Source organism: Lathamus discolor, chromosome 6, assembly GCF_037157495.1.
Source record: "Lathamus discolor isolate bLatDis1 chromosome 6, bLatDis1.hap1, whole genome shotgun sequence".
NCBI classification, from domain to species: domain Eukaryota; kingdom Metazoa; phylum Chordata; class Aves; order Psittaciformes; family Psittacidae; genus Lathamus; species Lathamus discolor.
In genome coordinates this window covers 69,789,983-69,805,384 of record NC_088889.1, presented here as the reverse complement: position 1 = coordinate 69,805,384, position 15,402 = coordinate 69,789,983, and the positions used below count along the sequence as shown (strand labels likewise).

At 41.6% G+C, this 15,402-nt stretch overlaps 1 protein-coding gene and 1 long non-coding RNA gene across 10 annotated transcripts in view; one reads left to right on the top strand and one right to left on the bottom strand.

Moving 5' to 3' along the window:
• The window catches only part of TPCN2 (two pore segment channel 2), a 67,717-nt gene extending 56,951 nt beyond the window's left edge, over window positions 1-10,766 (bottom strand). For 6 of the 9 annotated variants that reach the window (XR_010613576.1, XR_010613577.1, XR_010613578.1 and 3 more), the window contains exons 1-7: window positions 10,462-10,632; window positions 8,326-8,387; window positions 7,013-7,089; window positions 6,366-6,543; window positions 5,571-5,687; window positions 3,642-3,748; window positions 2,669-2,741 (exon numbers count right to left, since the gene is read on the bottom strand). Coding sequence is in view for 6 of the 9 variants with exons in the window: in XM_065683436.1 (XP_065539508.1) it covers window positions 2,669-2,741; window positions 3,642-3,748; window positions 5,571-5,687; window positions 6,366-6,543; window positions 7,013-7,089; window positions 8,326-8,387; window positions 10,462-10,561 (714 nt within the window). In the remaining 3 variants the exon portion in view is untranslated. Of the gene's footprint in view, window positions 1-2,668; window positions 2,742-3,641; window positions 3,749-5,570; window positions 5,688-6,365; window positions 6,544-7,012; window positions 7,090-8,325; window positions 8,388-10,461 lie in introns of those variants that run through there. The other 3 variants (XM_065683440.1, XM_065683442.1, XM_065683441.1) reach the window with 3 other exon arrangements.
• Window positions 10,767-11,771: 1,005 nt separating this feature from the next.
• LOC136017643 (uncharacterized) lies at window positions 11,772-15,349 on the top strand. Its single transcript, XR_010614024.1, has 2 exons — window positions 11,772-12,265; window positions 14,948-15,349. It is a non-coding gene; the product is annotated as an uncharacterized LOC136017643 (long non-coding RNA).
• The last annotated feature ends 53 nt before the right edge of the window (window positions 15,350-15,402 follow it).

Sequence of the window (15,402 nt, the reverse complement as noted above, 5' to 3'; positions counted from 1 at the left end):
AATGAAGAGCTGCCTCAACAACTACCATGCTACAAAGGAATCTTGCCTTTACATTAGAAGCAACTCTCAAACACCTACAGCCCTACTACACACTCACTGAGGGAGAAATGTGTCTCTCGCTTCACCTTTGACTTCCAAACAGGAAACTTAACATCCTCTCCACTAGTTACTTGCACAGATGTTACTACCACTACTCAGAACAAAGGTTTTTCTCTTTCTTCAGTTATGCCCTTACATACTCAGGGGTTTTTGTTTAATTAAAGTAAGATCTATACAGAACACAGCCAGACAAGTTTTAGGACTCTCTTCAATAACATACTTGAAGGTGTACTTAAAAGAAGGAGTGTAAGGATAGCCCTCATCTTATTTTAGATGAAGTAAATATTTATGCAAGATTACACAATATAAAGTAATATAACTAGAATTAGTACACGTTTCAGGAGCTGTTGGGCAGCTAGAAAATGGGGAACTGTTCTGTTTTCAAGAGAATAAAGATTTAAAATGCTATGTATGCTATCAATAGCCTGGAGAAGAGAAGGCTGTGTGGAGACCTCATAGCAGCCTTCCAGTATCTGGAGGGGGCCTATAAGGATGCTGGGGAGGGAACTCTTCATCAGGGACTGTAGTGACAGGACAAGGGGTAACGGGTTAAAACTTAAACAGGGGAAGTTTAGATTAGATATAAGGAGGAAGTTCTTTCCTGTTAGGGTGGTGAGGCACTGGAATAGGTTGCCCAGGGAGGCTATGAATGCTCCATCCCTGGCAGTGTTCAAGGCCAGGTTGGACGTAGCCTTGGGTGAGATGGTTTAATGTGAGGTGTCCCTGCCCACGGCAAGGGGGTTGGAACTGGATGGTCTTAAGGTCCTTTCCAACCCTAACTATTCTATGATTCTAATAAAAACATCACATAGCACTTAAACTCCTTCATGGAGCACAGGAGAAGCAGTGCTATAGCACTCAAAAATTATTTCCAAATACTTTGGTGACTAAGGTCAAACTTATTCTGTGGCTGAGTGGTAGTATCAGCTGATCCGCTGAAGCTCAGATGGTATCATAATTTTCATCAAAAACCCACTGGGAGGCTGATCTTGGATCATTCACATATTTATTTCCACCCCCTCCCCCACCAAGCTCAAGCAGAGACAGGTAGAAATAGATGCAGAGTACAAACAATACAAATATTAATCATGCAGCACAGAACAAACAGCCTTTGAATCTGCTGCAGTGACAAAAAATGTACCTCTAAAGGACATACACAAGCCAATGCAAAATCTATAGGCATGAATTTTACTACTAAATTTTCAGAACTTGCTTTCAGTGTTTTGCCTTGTTAGGTACTATTAGTTTGTAATGGTATTAGACTAGCAATTCAACAAAGTAAAGAGATTGCCCTCTAATTTGTTATTGTTCACCCAGATGTACCCAAAATTGACTGGTTCAGGTGTACAAGCCATATTCTCATCTGCTGCAAATGCTCATAACTGATATTAGATGCAACATACAAAGATAAAACAAAGAGCCAGTTTGCAACCGAACAAAGTGGGGAAAACAGAGCTGTGCTTTAAATTCAGAACTTCTTTAACATGGGAATTCAAGGAATTTGCCTGCCAAAAGGGAAACTAGAGGCAGGCTCAAGTGCAAACTACAGTAAGAATGAAGATGCAAAACTGAGGTTAAGGAGAGGACTAATATTACTGAGAGAAGTGTGTGACTGATCTTTGTGCTCAGAGGAACACATTTATTGGAAGGCCTTAAAAAAGTAAGGCCTTAAAAAAAGATCTGCATGATATATTAACACACAGGAAGATTAGAAGAGAAGCAACATACCAGGAACACTGGGACACTAAAGTGATTTTAACCACAAAATTTCAAATTTGTTTTCTGGAAGCAGAAAAATGAGGGGAAAAAAATAAACAAACAAAAAACAGAGAGGAAAACACAGAGAGACCAGAAAACCTACCAAGGCATGGCCAGGGATAGCAGTATTGGATGATAAAAGAAAACACAGAAGAAATTAATCTTAGCAAAAAGCTAGATAAGAGAAATGAGTGATAATATAAACAAAAAAGTGACAAGATTAAGAGCTTTGGACACAGAACAGCATATTTTTCAACAAAAGCAGAGAAAGTAACCCAAAGGATTAAAATGGAGAATTGTACAAGGAAGCCTCTTGTATAAAGAGACTTTCAATTTCTTACCCATGATACTGGCATCAATACCAGTAAAATGCAGGACCATAAAGATGTCAACCACATTTTAGCATGGAATTATGTGATTTCACCCTGAGCAGCAGAGCTAGACTAATAAAATAATATGCAACAACATACAGCAAGAGTGAAAGATTTCACCTATGGAGTAGGAAGGAGCATTATCACTTCAGAAGCAAAGCACAACATGGAAAATAAAATCTTCACTAAAAGACAGAGATTCTAACACTATTTTGAGGGGCCTTCTAATGCAAACTTACAGAAACAACACTGTACATGAATACTATTGCACACCTTCAATCCCTCCAAATGGACTTTAAACTCATCTAAGTCTGACAAGTAACATGACCTTTGCAGGGGAAACAGGTTTCACTAGTTTGATTATAAAACTAGACAAGCAGCAGCTAAGTGAGTAAAGAACAAAAAACCAACACTGAGATGTACTAAATATCATTGGTTACCTTTGTTCGAGCAAACAGCAGCATAGCAAACATGGCAAAGAGAGACAGATGAACAGCTAGAAGAAGAACAACACTGTTGGAAAGAAAACATATGATATGCATTAATGCCAACTTTATCTTATTCTTCATATCCTTTGCTAAAAGTGCAAAAGGATATTGTACAGAGAAAACCTGGGGTAGTTTTAGGAAGCTATATGGAGATAACAGAAGATGACCTGAGTTTTGATTCAATGTAAGAATCATACTTGCTCAGGACTCCTCAGCATGAGCTTAGACAGCTGTGAGGTCAATGAGATTTGTTTCTCAAGATTAGGACTATACTTACACACTCCAACCAAAACACAGCCTGGCTTGCATACACCTTTGATTCTCCTGGGACTTGTTAGTTAAAAAGTAATAGGTATGGACAGCAAGTCTTATAAGCTGCACACATACATGACCCATGTCACAGGAAGAGATTTCTTTCAAAAAAGCATCATGCTGTCTTGGTTAAGAACACATCTGTTGCTAAAACCAGTCAGAAATTAAAAAGATGAAGTAAAGCACTTTGAAAATGTAAATAAAGAGGTCTTCTTGTCTGGCAGTCATGACTGGAAGACACGTCTGTCTACCCATACCTCCAAGACGCCTTCTTAGAGAAACACAGCATAGACCTTTGCCCAGATGATGCCTCAGTTCTCCCCTTACAAAAGGGCTGTATGTAACATATACAGATTAAAAAAAAAAAAAAACAACACTCAACTAGCATCAAAAAATCTTATCTGTCATATACAGAGTCACATCACATGCATTCTAGAGAAATTTTACATACTAAAGGAATCAAAAAGTTAACACAACCTCCATCCACTGCTACTTATGTCACCAGCCGCTTAGCTGGGCAGTCAAGAAGGAAGCTACCCACATGTCACACACTAGAATTCTGAGGGTTACTACATGCTTGCTGTGAAAGAATGTCTTCTACACTGTTACCTACCTCCCCATTTCAGGCAACGTGCTGTTGATACTTTTTAATGTTTTCTTCATCATAGAAGAATTCTGAAGCAGAAAGAAAGGCCGAAGAATTCTTCTTATTCTCACACTCTGCAAAAGCCAGCAGATCAGATACTGAGTTCTCATTAAGACTAGCACCACAAATCTTTTTAATATAAATCTGTTGAAAACCACTGATACGCATATCAACAAAGTCAGCAGTTTAATGGAAAAGGCTGTGCTCAGAAGCTCAAACTGTCACACTGTGATCACAAAACTCACAAAAGATTTTCTATCTCTGGGTGCCTCATTAAAAGAGTAAGAGACTGCTTTAAAAAAAGCACAGTGACATTTCAAGCCACTAATTCTAAACTAACTTTACTGCTCAGTAGACACAAGCAGCTCAAGAGAGGGCATTTTCAGATCTTCCAACAACATCCACTTAATAAAGGGAATAGCAAGCTCCTTTCAATAAAAACAGATTCCCATTCTGAAAATAAGTGCTTGGTAACAGTTTTCAGACATTTTGTGTGTGTGTGTGTGTGTGTGTGTGTGTGTGTGTGCGCGCGCCTTTTTACAATTAAAGGGCCTGCTTATTATTCAGCAATTTCTCTCTCTGGCAAGACTCAAACAGGTGATTGCCTTTATCTTCCTTAACATGCACTAAAGCAATTAAGCTGTTTGATTCTTGCATTCAAGACACTTGCCAGCCTTCAAGTTATTTTCGTAACTTATCAGCTACTTCAAGTATTTCAGCATCCTGCATTCAGCATCAGCCTTCTCAGTAAAAGCAAAGAAAAATAAAGAGTCACTTTCTTCCTTGGTATTCCCTTGTTCATGCATTGCAGCAGTTAAACTGCTCCTTTTGCCACTGCTTTGTATGGAAAGCTCCTGGTCAAACAACTTGTTCACTACGACACCTGAAGATTTTACAATCATTTCTTTTCAAATCACATTCCCCATGTTGTAATTAACCTCTTTCAGCTGCATTATATTTATTAGGCTTGAATATGAAAAGGACATATGCATTTTTCTTATAGTTAGATGCTTATAGGCTTAACTGACATATTCTTTCAGCATTTCAAGATCATCTCTTCAATACTACATCACAACCTTGTCAGCAGTGTCCAGTGGTCAATTATGGACATTGAAGTATGCACAGCTACACACTGAGTTACTAATAGTAGCAGCTTCATCCAACCTAACCCTGACTAATACAGACAACTATTTGAAATAGGTTTGAAAGTTACCTTAAAGCAACAGACAATGGCCTTGACACAAGAAATTAGTCAAGCAGCAAAAATTAGGATTCCTGCCTCACTTCCCAGCATTTTTACCATATTAGTATTTTCTTCATTATGACTGTAAGTGAACAACGGATTTTATGCAGATTTATGTCATAGCAAAGACCACCAACTGGGAGATTGCATTATTCCACAAAAGAAGGCACTTGAAGAACAGCTTCACAAAAATGACATTCCTCTCAGGACACAACTGTTTCGAACACAACACAAGCTCATGTTAGGAAACAGTTGTTAAACTGTACAATTACCTTTTACTTATATGTCACTACATAGACTCTGCCACTGAATCAAGTTGAGAACATAATTCTCCAACTGTACAATAAAATCAGTGCTATGCAACCAGAGTTCTCTCTGTAGTCTGACTGTTGACAGATTATAGCAGCAAAGCTTTATTTAAGCAAAGAACTCACATCTTCTATTAAGAATCAAACAGAATCCCTTGAGAAGCTACATTACACCAAACGTTTTCTATGGGTCAATGTATTTTCCAGCTATAAAAAACCCAAAAATGAACCATCTTGCCCTTCTCCTTTAATTCTCCAATAAACCACCACCCGTTTGCAGGTTGCTCTCCTCTGCCATTCTCCACAATGAAGCTGCTGCTTGTTTCTGCAGAAAGCAGTTCTTACCTCTGTGCAGAAAAAACTCAGCGAAACTATCCAATCAGCAAGGGAAATAATTAATGTCAGTATATATGCCATTAGCCATTTATTTTTCCAAAATTCTGCCCATCCAATTAAGTAACTCTGGGAAGGGAAAAAACAAAAAAGCCAACTCACTTTAGTAATAAATTCCAATACCCTAAAAAGTAAGCACCAGTTATTTTCCAAGTATTTGTAGTTTTACATCAGTGTTCATAAAGAAGTCCCCAAAATGCAAACCAAAATATACTGATCAGAGATATTTTCTACAAGAACTAAAGATCAGTAGAAGTGAGAGGTGTACACTGGCCATGCAAGAGGAATCCCCTGAATGTAAGAAAAATGTCCATTTCATAAGCATAATACATTTTCCAGAAATAAGTATTTCAATAAAGGTCCTGTTTTTGACTTTTTATTAAGTTTAAATGAGCTAGCATGTATTTGATTATTATATACACCAATTTGTATAACCTAATAAAAGCAGCTAAGCCAAAATCACTGCATTATTAGCAAAATTTCACTTTTTCCACACAGAGGTTTGTATTTCTTAGATTAAAAAAATATACAATTTTTAAAATTTAGAAAAATACGTATTTTCTAATATCTGCTGAAAGTAAGGTTTTAACAAAGCAAAGCAACCTCATCATGCAAATCCAAGATTAGGATAGCACTTCTAAGGCATTTCCTGAAATATAAAACAGAGAAAAGCCACATTGCCTACACCTACTGATCTGCCCAGTATGTCTGGCATTTCATTCAACACCTCATGAATGTGATGCTCACCTTCACAGATACATCAACTGTGAATACAAGAAAGCAAAGGAACTCAATGCTTTCCGTTAGGCCACACGGAGGATTCCACGCAGGAAGGCGGTATCGTACATCCGATGTGACAGTAAGCGAAGAAGGGTTTTCAATGAAAGCCAAAGCCAGGATTATAGTGATGGTTAAACTCAAAATCCTACTCGGATAGAGATGAAACACAACCCCCCAGAATGAGTCAAAACAAAAACAAAATACTTACAGTAAAGTAGTTTTCTTAGAAGTAAACCAAGCTTTATAATATCACATTTAATACAAATGGGTTTGGCAACAATGACGCAATTGCTTAGATAATATAACTGCTGACCACCAAACAGAAAAAGATACTTGGAAAACTCTAACACACAGTGCTGTAAATCATGCCAACAGTCCATTCATGCACCATCCCTGTTTGAAAGAGCCATCTACATGATCACACTTTAATATAATTTGCTGCTTTCCACTTTTATCATGTTCACATATAGTCAATCCACTTGATTCGTACTCTAAGTTCTTAGAAGGGTAAAAGCACAGTTATCTAATTACGTATCAACAATGAAAGATGAAGAATATTTTTTTATTAAGACTTACACCTAAACAAAAAAGCAAAAAGAATACCAAGCTCTTACCACTGGCAAGTTCTTGAGTAATACCATCGATAAAGCCACAGGGATTTGGAGTCCACACGGTGATTTATAGATCGATACTGAAAGAAATGCAAAAAGGATAATTCAGACATTAAATTCAGTCAGAACCAAAGACAAAGATAAGGTTACCAAAATAAACCAAATTCTAATCAAAAAGTATCAAGTCTTGAGATAATTCCTGTTTCACAATAAGATAAAGAAATTATTGCATAAGTTATTAAAGTATCAGTCACCAGTTACAATAGCTGTACTCTACATGCATGGACTGAGATAATGTGTGCTCAAATAATCAAACTGTGTAGCAGTCATCTGAAAGAGCCATTATCATCAGTACAAATAAAAGCATTTGTAGTAATTCAGTGCCTAGTCTAGGTACTCACCAAAACAGTCCACCTATTTAATTCACCTTTTTAGCATTCATTCCATTCATGGATCCTTTTTCCTTTGTCTTTCTTTCCCAAAAAGCCATAGGATGCAAAATAATTCTGAATATTATAGACCTTAACCTATATCTTTCAATAAAACATGCTTTAAGTTCAAGAAAGTACCTGTGATTCTTCAGAATGGGCCCCTCCTCTGTGACTGCTCCTTGAGCACTGTTACCCTGCCCCTGCTAATGAATATCCACTTACAGAATGGAGTTGTGCACTTTATCTGATCCCCAGAAATCTCCCAACCAAAAGCAGGGAGAGAACTCAAGAACTGCACTCCAACGTTCCCACCGCCTGCAACTAGTAACTGGGAGGTAACAGCATCTAGGAATCTGCAGTAAAGGCCAGTAAAGGAGAAAGAGAGAACAGAGACTTCCAAAGACACTAAGTTCAGCTGAAGCAAAAGAGTTCAAGGTTAGTGCCCGAAGTTAGCCTTAAACTTGATCACCTCTTAGCAAGTAATCAGATTTAGAAGCAAATTCCAGAGTTTGCTCAGTTTGTCCTAGCAGTAAGGCCAGTCACTCTCAAATTAAAAAAAAAAAAAACAACAGAAAAACAAAACAAAACTACCCAAAGCAAACCCAAACAAACCAAAACAAAAAAACACCCCATAAAACAGCACCTCTTTTTCACAACCTTGAAGAGAAAACACTATCTGTTTTATTATGTGGACAAACACGTTTCTCTCAGGCAAAAGTTCACTGAAATTTGCATACCACAGGAATCTGGAATTCTGATTCTGCTTTGTACATCGAGAGGACGTGAAATGTTGGTTGCCTGAACAGACACACTGAAAAACTAGCAGAATGTGTGACAAGTATCCATCATGAGAAGTATAATAGCCAGCAAACAAGTTATATTTACCTGTATTGCATCTTCAATGAATACTACAGCTTGGTTTAGATAAAGGTCATTATCACCAGTACCTGAAAAGTTAAAAGAAGTCAGAATCATTTGGGAGTTTGGATAAAGCCTAAGGCTTGCTTATTAGTTAATATAAGCTCACAACCATGGCTCTCATGACAAAGGACACTGTGCAAAAAGTAGAGACACAGCTCCTGCCACTGTGCTCCAACAGTAGCACCCTGCATTAATTGATATAATCATCATCATGCATGTTTCTGTATTTTGTGAAAAGGTTCTCTCTTACTTTAGCTTAAGTAACTTCGGCAACTAGATTACATGAGTAGTTAAATAGCTGTCACAAGACTGGAATATTTCTATACAGAGACAAGTCCTAAGTAAAAGGCATTGTAACAGAGCTTCAACCAAAATATTCCCGAACAAAGCATACAGCCAACTGAAGCTGGAAAAATCAAGACACTAGTATTCTAGGCATTTTAACTTCTGTTTAATAAAGGTACTGAGGTTTAGACTGATCTCAGTCTCTCCAAAACCAATACAAATCTCCAGTCAGTTGAAAATAAAATTAAGTCCTCTTTCAATTTGTCCTGAGAATTATTATTAATGTATCCAACAGATCAAGACATGTAAAGGAGTGAAAGTACACAAAGTGAAATAAAATTATCACCAAGTTAGTTACCATGCAATGTTTCAAAGCCCATTACTAGGAAGTCTGTATGAAGAATAAAGGACAATGATTTGTGTTCACTTGAAGGACCTTTGAGTAACTAATCTGTTAATGAAGCCAACAAGAGAGACAAAGGCAGCTAAGCCCCAAACGCGAAGGAAAAAGAAAAAAAAGGGGTGAAGGATTGGGAAGAGAGAAACCTGAGGGAGATAGAAATATGAAAATAGGTGCTATTGTAACCTTCCCACAGAGGGGAAGAGTCCCAGAAAGCACTTTATACCATCTTCTCCCAGGAGACAGCAATCACAGACAGGATACAATGTCTGTGATATAATGAGAGTATCAGTCCCAGTGCCAGCACAACGTTCTCCAGACACCAAGCAACACCAGAAACACCACTGATCTGCATCCCACATGATTTTATCTTCCACATGACTCAGCGGCATCAGTTTTCCACAAAGACTGAAAACAGTTTTTAAAAGTCACCATTTATCAGAGCATGAGCAACAACACAGTTTTGTACCAATTCTGATACGAATCACAGTGCAAGAAAGACAGCATAAACAGCAGACAAACTCAGCTCAGGCAGTGAAGATCCTATCTTTTCCAAGACATGACACACGAGTGAGATGAAAAATAAAGTTGTTTAAACGAACAGTAGTAGTTAAAGGAATAGGAAGAACAGCAAAAGGTTGAGGTTCTGGAAGCACACAGAAAGCCTGGTATTGATCCCAACAATTCTGAAAGGGCAGAATCTAAGCAGCTGTTCTTAACACAAAACACAGAAACTACCAAGAAAAGTTGACTTGAAAAATTTCATTAAAAAGTAAAAACCAGCCAAAAAAAAAAAAAAATCCCACACATTTTCCAGGCATGCTATCAAGAACATCCAATTTATCTTGCAACTCTTAGTCACAGCAAGTGACACTTAGTCACAGTGATGAATGAAGTACTGCTCGGCTTGGGTGAGCAGGATCTACCAGAGACTCCACAGCAGCTCTGACACCAAACAAGCAGGCAACAAAAAGGTTCACTTCAGTGACGCGATACCCTGAAAACAGAGAAGCCGAGGTGTCCGAACGATCCTTTCCTGAAGTAACTGAGAAATCAGACCTCTAACATTTACGGAGCTAGAGAAAAAACTCTTCAGAAACTTTAAACAACCAACCACCAAAACCCCCCAACACCTCAGGAAACGAAAAATAAGTAAGAACAATAACCACCGTGAGGCCAGATCGGCACAAGGCTCGCCCCCGAGGTCAGCCCGCCGGGGCTGCCGCGGCCGCTCCCCCAGCACAGCCCCAGGCGAAAGCGCGGGGAGCCCCACGCCGAGACCCGACCCCCCGCGGGGCTCTCCTCCGGCGCCCGCCCCGCTCTCCGCGGAGGGCAAGCTCCGACGGAAGGGCACCAGCAGCGGCGCCGGCTCCCTCAGCACCTTCCACCCAGCCCGCGCGCCCCGCGGCACTCACCGTCCTCGGCGGCAGGGGAGGCACCGGCCCGCCAGAACCCCCGGCGCGCTCGCCAGCTCCGGGGGGGCAACAGCGGCTCCGCCTCAGCGCCGGCCTCCATCACCAGCACCCACCGCGCTGCCGCCGGGCCGCCGCCGGGAGGGGAGCGCACCGCCCGCCGCACGTGACCGGCTGCCGGGGGAGGGCAGCACCGGGGCTCCTCCCGCCCAGCCACCAGGCCCCCGTGCTGGGCGCCGGGCGGGGCGGGCGCAAGGTCTGTGGTACAGGGTGCGTTTTCTTCAGCTGAGCGGGCGTCGCTTGCCGTGCGGGAAGAGCGTGGCTCGTCAGGAACTGGAGATGCTTCAGCTCACGGCAGCTGTAATCGGTGTCCTCGGCTGGCAGCTGTCTCAGGGGGAGCCGCGGCACAGCCTGCCAGCGCTCGGGGCGGGGCTCAGGAAGCAGAGGAAATAATAGCTGCGTCCTGCTCGTAGTCACAGTCCTCACCGTTTACCTTCCCGGCCGCAGAAAGTGTTTAATTTGTATTTAATTGCCTAGCCCAGAAGCAACCATATATTTAGCTCATGCTGGTTTGACTGTTAAAAGATACTTCACTTTTGCTGCTCCCCCCCTTTCCTCACGGTCCCCTTCATACACGATATAGAATAAAGCTGCGATTTCAAAAGATAATTTTACACCCACGCACTTCCCTGCCACATGGAGGGAGCTGTGGCAGCATGATGAACAGGGAAGTTTATCCATCCCTCACTCTAGTGTTCCAACCCAAGCACCGAAAGTAGGTCCATCCTCTACTCTTCAGTTAGCAGTGGGGTAGTTTTAACTTCAGTTACACAGCCAATGGGTCAAACATGAGTTTTACACGGACAGTTAAATAATTCAGCCTTTTTAAGACACTTAAGCTAAAAGGAAACCTCCATGACATGACCTTTACCGTAATAGTGATCACTGCTATACAGTGAATGTCAGCAGCTACCTGTTACAGTTATTTCCTGTTCTCAGCACATATAAAATAGGAGTTAGTGTTGATAACGGTTGAACCAGGGGCTACACACTACAGTGAAAAATTCAGAACAGTAGAAGGAAAGTAAGGGTGGGCTAGTACAATCTGTATTCAGCACTAGCAGGCAAGAAATAATGTGCAATTTGCACACATGGTGAAAGAGCCATTGCTAAGAAGCACAACTGTCCAATCATTGAATGTCTGAAATATTCACGGTAACCAAAGTAACAGGGAACACATGTAAACACTTTTATTTTTACCATTATTTTTTATTTGAATGAAAGAAAATGTTTCCTTGTGGAGGATTGGCTTGTCGAAAAAGGTCAAAAGGTCATGCTCCCATCAACGAGCTGAAACAAGACATCTGTGTAGAAGATGGTGCAAACCTCTCACGCCAGATAATGAGGAAATGAAGGACACCGGCAAACAGCAACATACTATGACCAATCACAGCCAAGGCCACTAAGTGATAAGTGCATGAGAAGGAGGATGGTGGGGGGGGTGCACGGTGTAGCTGCAAAAATATAGAGCTTACACAATGCCTTATTTGTGCCAGAACCAATCAAGTGCCGGGGAAGAACTCTGCGCGTGGACAGCGAGAGGAACCAATCATGTATAACCACACCTAATCAATAACGTATATAAGCAGCGAGCTTGTGATTAATAAACGGAACATTCACGATAACTCCATGAGTGCAGTGTCTGATTCCCGCGTACCGCGACATCTGGCGCCCGAACAGGGACCTGAAGACTCGCCCTAGAGACACAACGGTGTTGAAGAGCGGAGCCGCGAAACTCCTCCGGGAGGTAAGGCTGATCTTTGCGGATACGGATTGCTGTAGGACCTCGCGAGGGACCATGCCCGGGTCAAAAGGGACAATGCCGTTGGAGGCAGAGTTTGCTGCAGCCGAGCGATTGCTCCATGCTATTCTCTCTAAGAGAGAAGAAGCTGTAGCGGAAAAGCTGCTTACAAAGCTGATACAGTGGGGAAGAGAGACTGAGGACAGAGATGAAGACAGTCTTTTTGACCCGGACCCTATTGACCCCAAGAAAGAGCCTGTGCGTGCTCATCAGGCTGCTGTTGCTGCTCCTGAAGTTCTGACGCCTGTTAATTCTGATGCTGACCTGGATGATCCTTTTGACATGGAGCCGGAAAAGAAGCCTAATTTATATCCCCCAGATCCTCATGATAAATGGACAGCTGTAAAGGAAGAAGCGAGATGGGTGTGGGATGCAGATGTGTTGTGTGCTTTCCCTGTGATGTATGTGCTGGATCAAGACCCGCGGTGGGAAGGTCTCTCGTATGCCCTTATCAGGGGTATTGGGAGGACTGTGGCGGACTGTGACAGACCGTGGACTTGGGGTCCCATATACAACTCCTTTGATACAGTCTGTCTGTGATACTCATGTACTAGAAGTTAGCAAATATGTCTATGATTCTATTGATGCTTGGAAACCTTTACAGATATTGCTGGCCTCTTCTTCTGACATAGACTGGCCACCTGTGTCAGAATGAGTGTGCATTTTGATCAGTATAAAAGCCCTAGCCTCATGCGATGTGAGGGAGGCAGAGCCTCTGCGGGGACGCTCGCTAGGGCTGAGCCTGCCACCTCACACTGGGATGATGCTTGTTGGAGCTGGTTTCCTGATAGTCTTCACAGAGTCCTTATGCCACGTTTTGTACATGGGACTGTGTAGTGTGAGTAATGATTGTCTGGATTTTGTGTTTCAAATATTGTAGTTGTGTGAAATGTGCTTGTGGGATCCCATATGCATACGTATGTGTGTGTGTGTGTGTGTGATGAGAGCAGATGGTGTTCTATGTATTTTTTTTTGTTATTGTGTTCATGTAAAAGTTTTTAACAGGTAGTGGTTTAACATTTCAGGCAAGAAAGGGTTAACGCAAAAGTGTGGTTGCTGACAGGTATTTATGGTTGCTGCTGAAGCAGGCAGGCAGCTGTAGCTGCTGCCAAGCAGGCTGCTGTTTGTAGCCGTGCAAAGCAGAGTGAACAACTTCTGGGAAAAAAAAAAAAAAAAAAAAAAAAAAAAGGGGGGGGGGGGAGAGAAGAAAGGAAGGTAAAGTTGCAGAGCACAGGTAGACAAATGCGAATCCAGGTGATAGATTGGAAATCTATTCAGAGAGAGGCTCTGTCAAACAATGATTTTGATTGTTGCAGGAAAAGATTCTCGCCTTTCCTGTTAAGTACCAGATTAACGCTCAAGGTCAGGCAGTAAATGCTGAAATGTCTCCCTTAAATTGGAAATTGCTATCTCAGTTAAGGCAAACTGTTATTTCTACAGGCATTCAGTTTGAACCCACTAGGCAGATGTTGTCATATATTTGGGGAACAGATTTGCTGTTATATTAAAAGTATTGTGAAATTAATCCTCACCCCTTTGCAGTTGTTGTTATGGAACATGTATTGGCAGAAAACCTGTCAAGAGGCAGTTGCAGTTCAGCGAGGCCAGGGAGATCCCCTGAGTGGGGTGCAATTACAACACCTGATGGGAACTGGACAGTTCTCCACTAAGGAGGCTCAAGTCCAGCTAGGTCCAGAATTGTTAAAAGAATCTATGAGACTAGCCTTGCTACTGGGGAGATCATCATCTGCGTTGAAAGGACTATTCATTGTTCCAGGTGTCATCAATGCTGATTATATGGGTGAAATTACGTTAAATTATTTATGCATCTTTGGTGATGAACAAACTCCAGCGGTTATTAAGCACTTTGTACAAACAGAAGATAAAGCCTTCTTTTAAGGCGTACTATCGAGATCCTAATACAGATTTGTGGCAGGGACCGGCAGAAGTAATATATCTGGGCCGTGGTTACGCCTGTTTGTGCTCCTGCAGGACCCTTGTGGGTACCATCCAAGTGACTAAGACCAGCTGTTGCAGAAGCTCCAGTGACGGCGTCTCTGAGCTAGTGTATGGACCCTGACTCGCAGGCCCGGGAGGAGCGTTGCTTGCGCCGAGCGCTACAGCCACTAATAGAAGAACTTAACTCCTTAGTCAACACAGAGCTTTCATTGAGCATGGTCGCCCTCCTAGATCCGGTCCATGGCCACAGGCATATAGTGGTACAACTGAGATTGGTGATACAACAAGTGCTTCGATAACTCTGTAGTTTTTGTCATCAGTGTGACCCTACAGTAGAATTGTATTGTGGTGGTTGTCAGTCTATAAGGCATCTTCGCCAGAGTTAGCTGAAACAAAGACCTTTTGTATAGTCTGTCAAATTATCTTTTATGCAACCCGCTTATAGCGCTTCAGAAATATTTAGCTGATTTTAGAAGTACAGATTTTGAATTACTCGAGTTATTTGAAAATCGAGGTTCACTTCATAGAGCTGCATATACGTTTGCTTTACAAGCTGCTTTGCCGTTATAGGTCTCATAATTATAGGGGTTTTGTTACTTTGTTATGCTTTGCAATGTTGTTCTGCTTGTTTACAACGACTCCTGACTCAGTCCTTATCCCTTTATAAAGAAAAAGGGGGAATTGTGGAGGATTGGCTTGTCGAAAAAGGTCAAAAGGTCATGCTCCCATCAACGAGCTGAAACAAGACATCTGTGTAGAAGATGGTGCAAACCTCTCACGCCAGATAATGAGGAAATGAAGGACACCGGCAAACAGCAACATACTATGACCAATCACAGCCAAGGCCACTAAGTGATAAGTGCATGAGAAGGAGGATGGTGGGGGGGGTGCACGGTGTAGCTGCAAAAATATAGAGCTTACACAATGCCTTATTTGTGCCAGAACCAATCAAGTGCCGGGGAAGAACTCTGCGCGTGGACAGCGAGAGGAACCAATCATGTATAACCACACCTAATCAATAACGTATATAAGCAGCGAGCTTGTGATTAATAAACGGAACATTCACGATAACTCCATGAGTGCAGTGTCTGATTCCCGCGTACCGCGACATTTCCTTTTTTTCC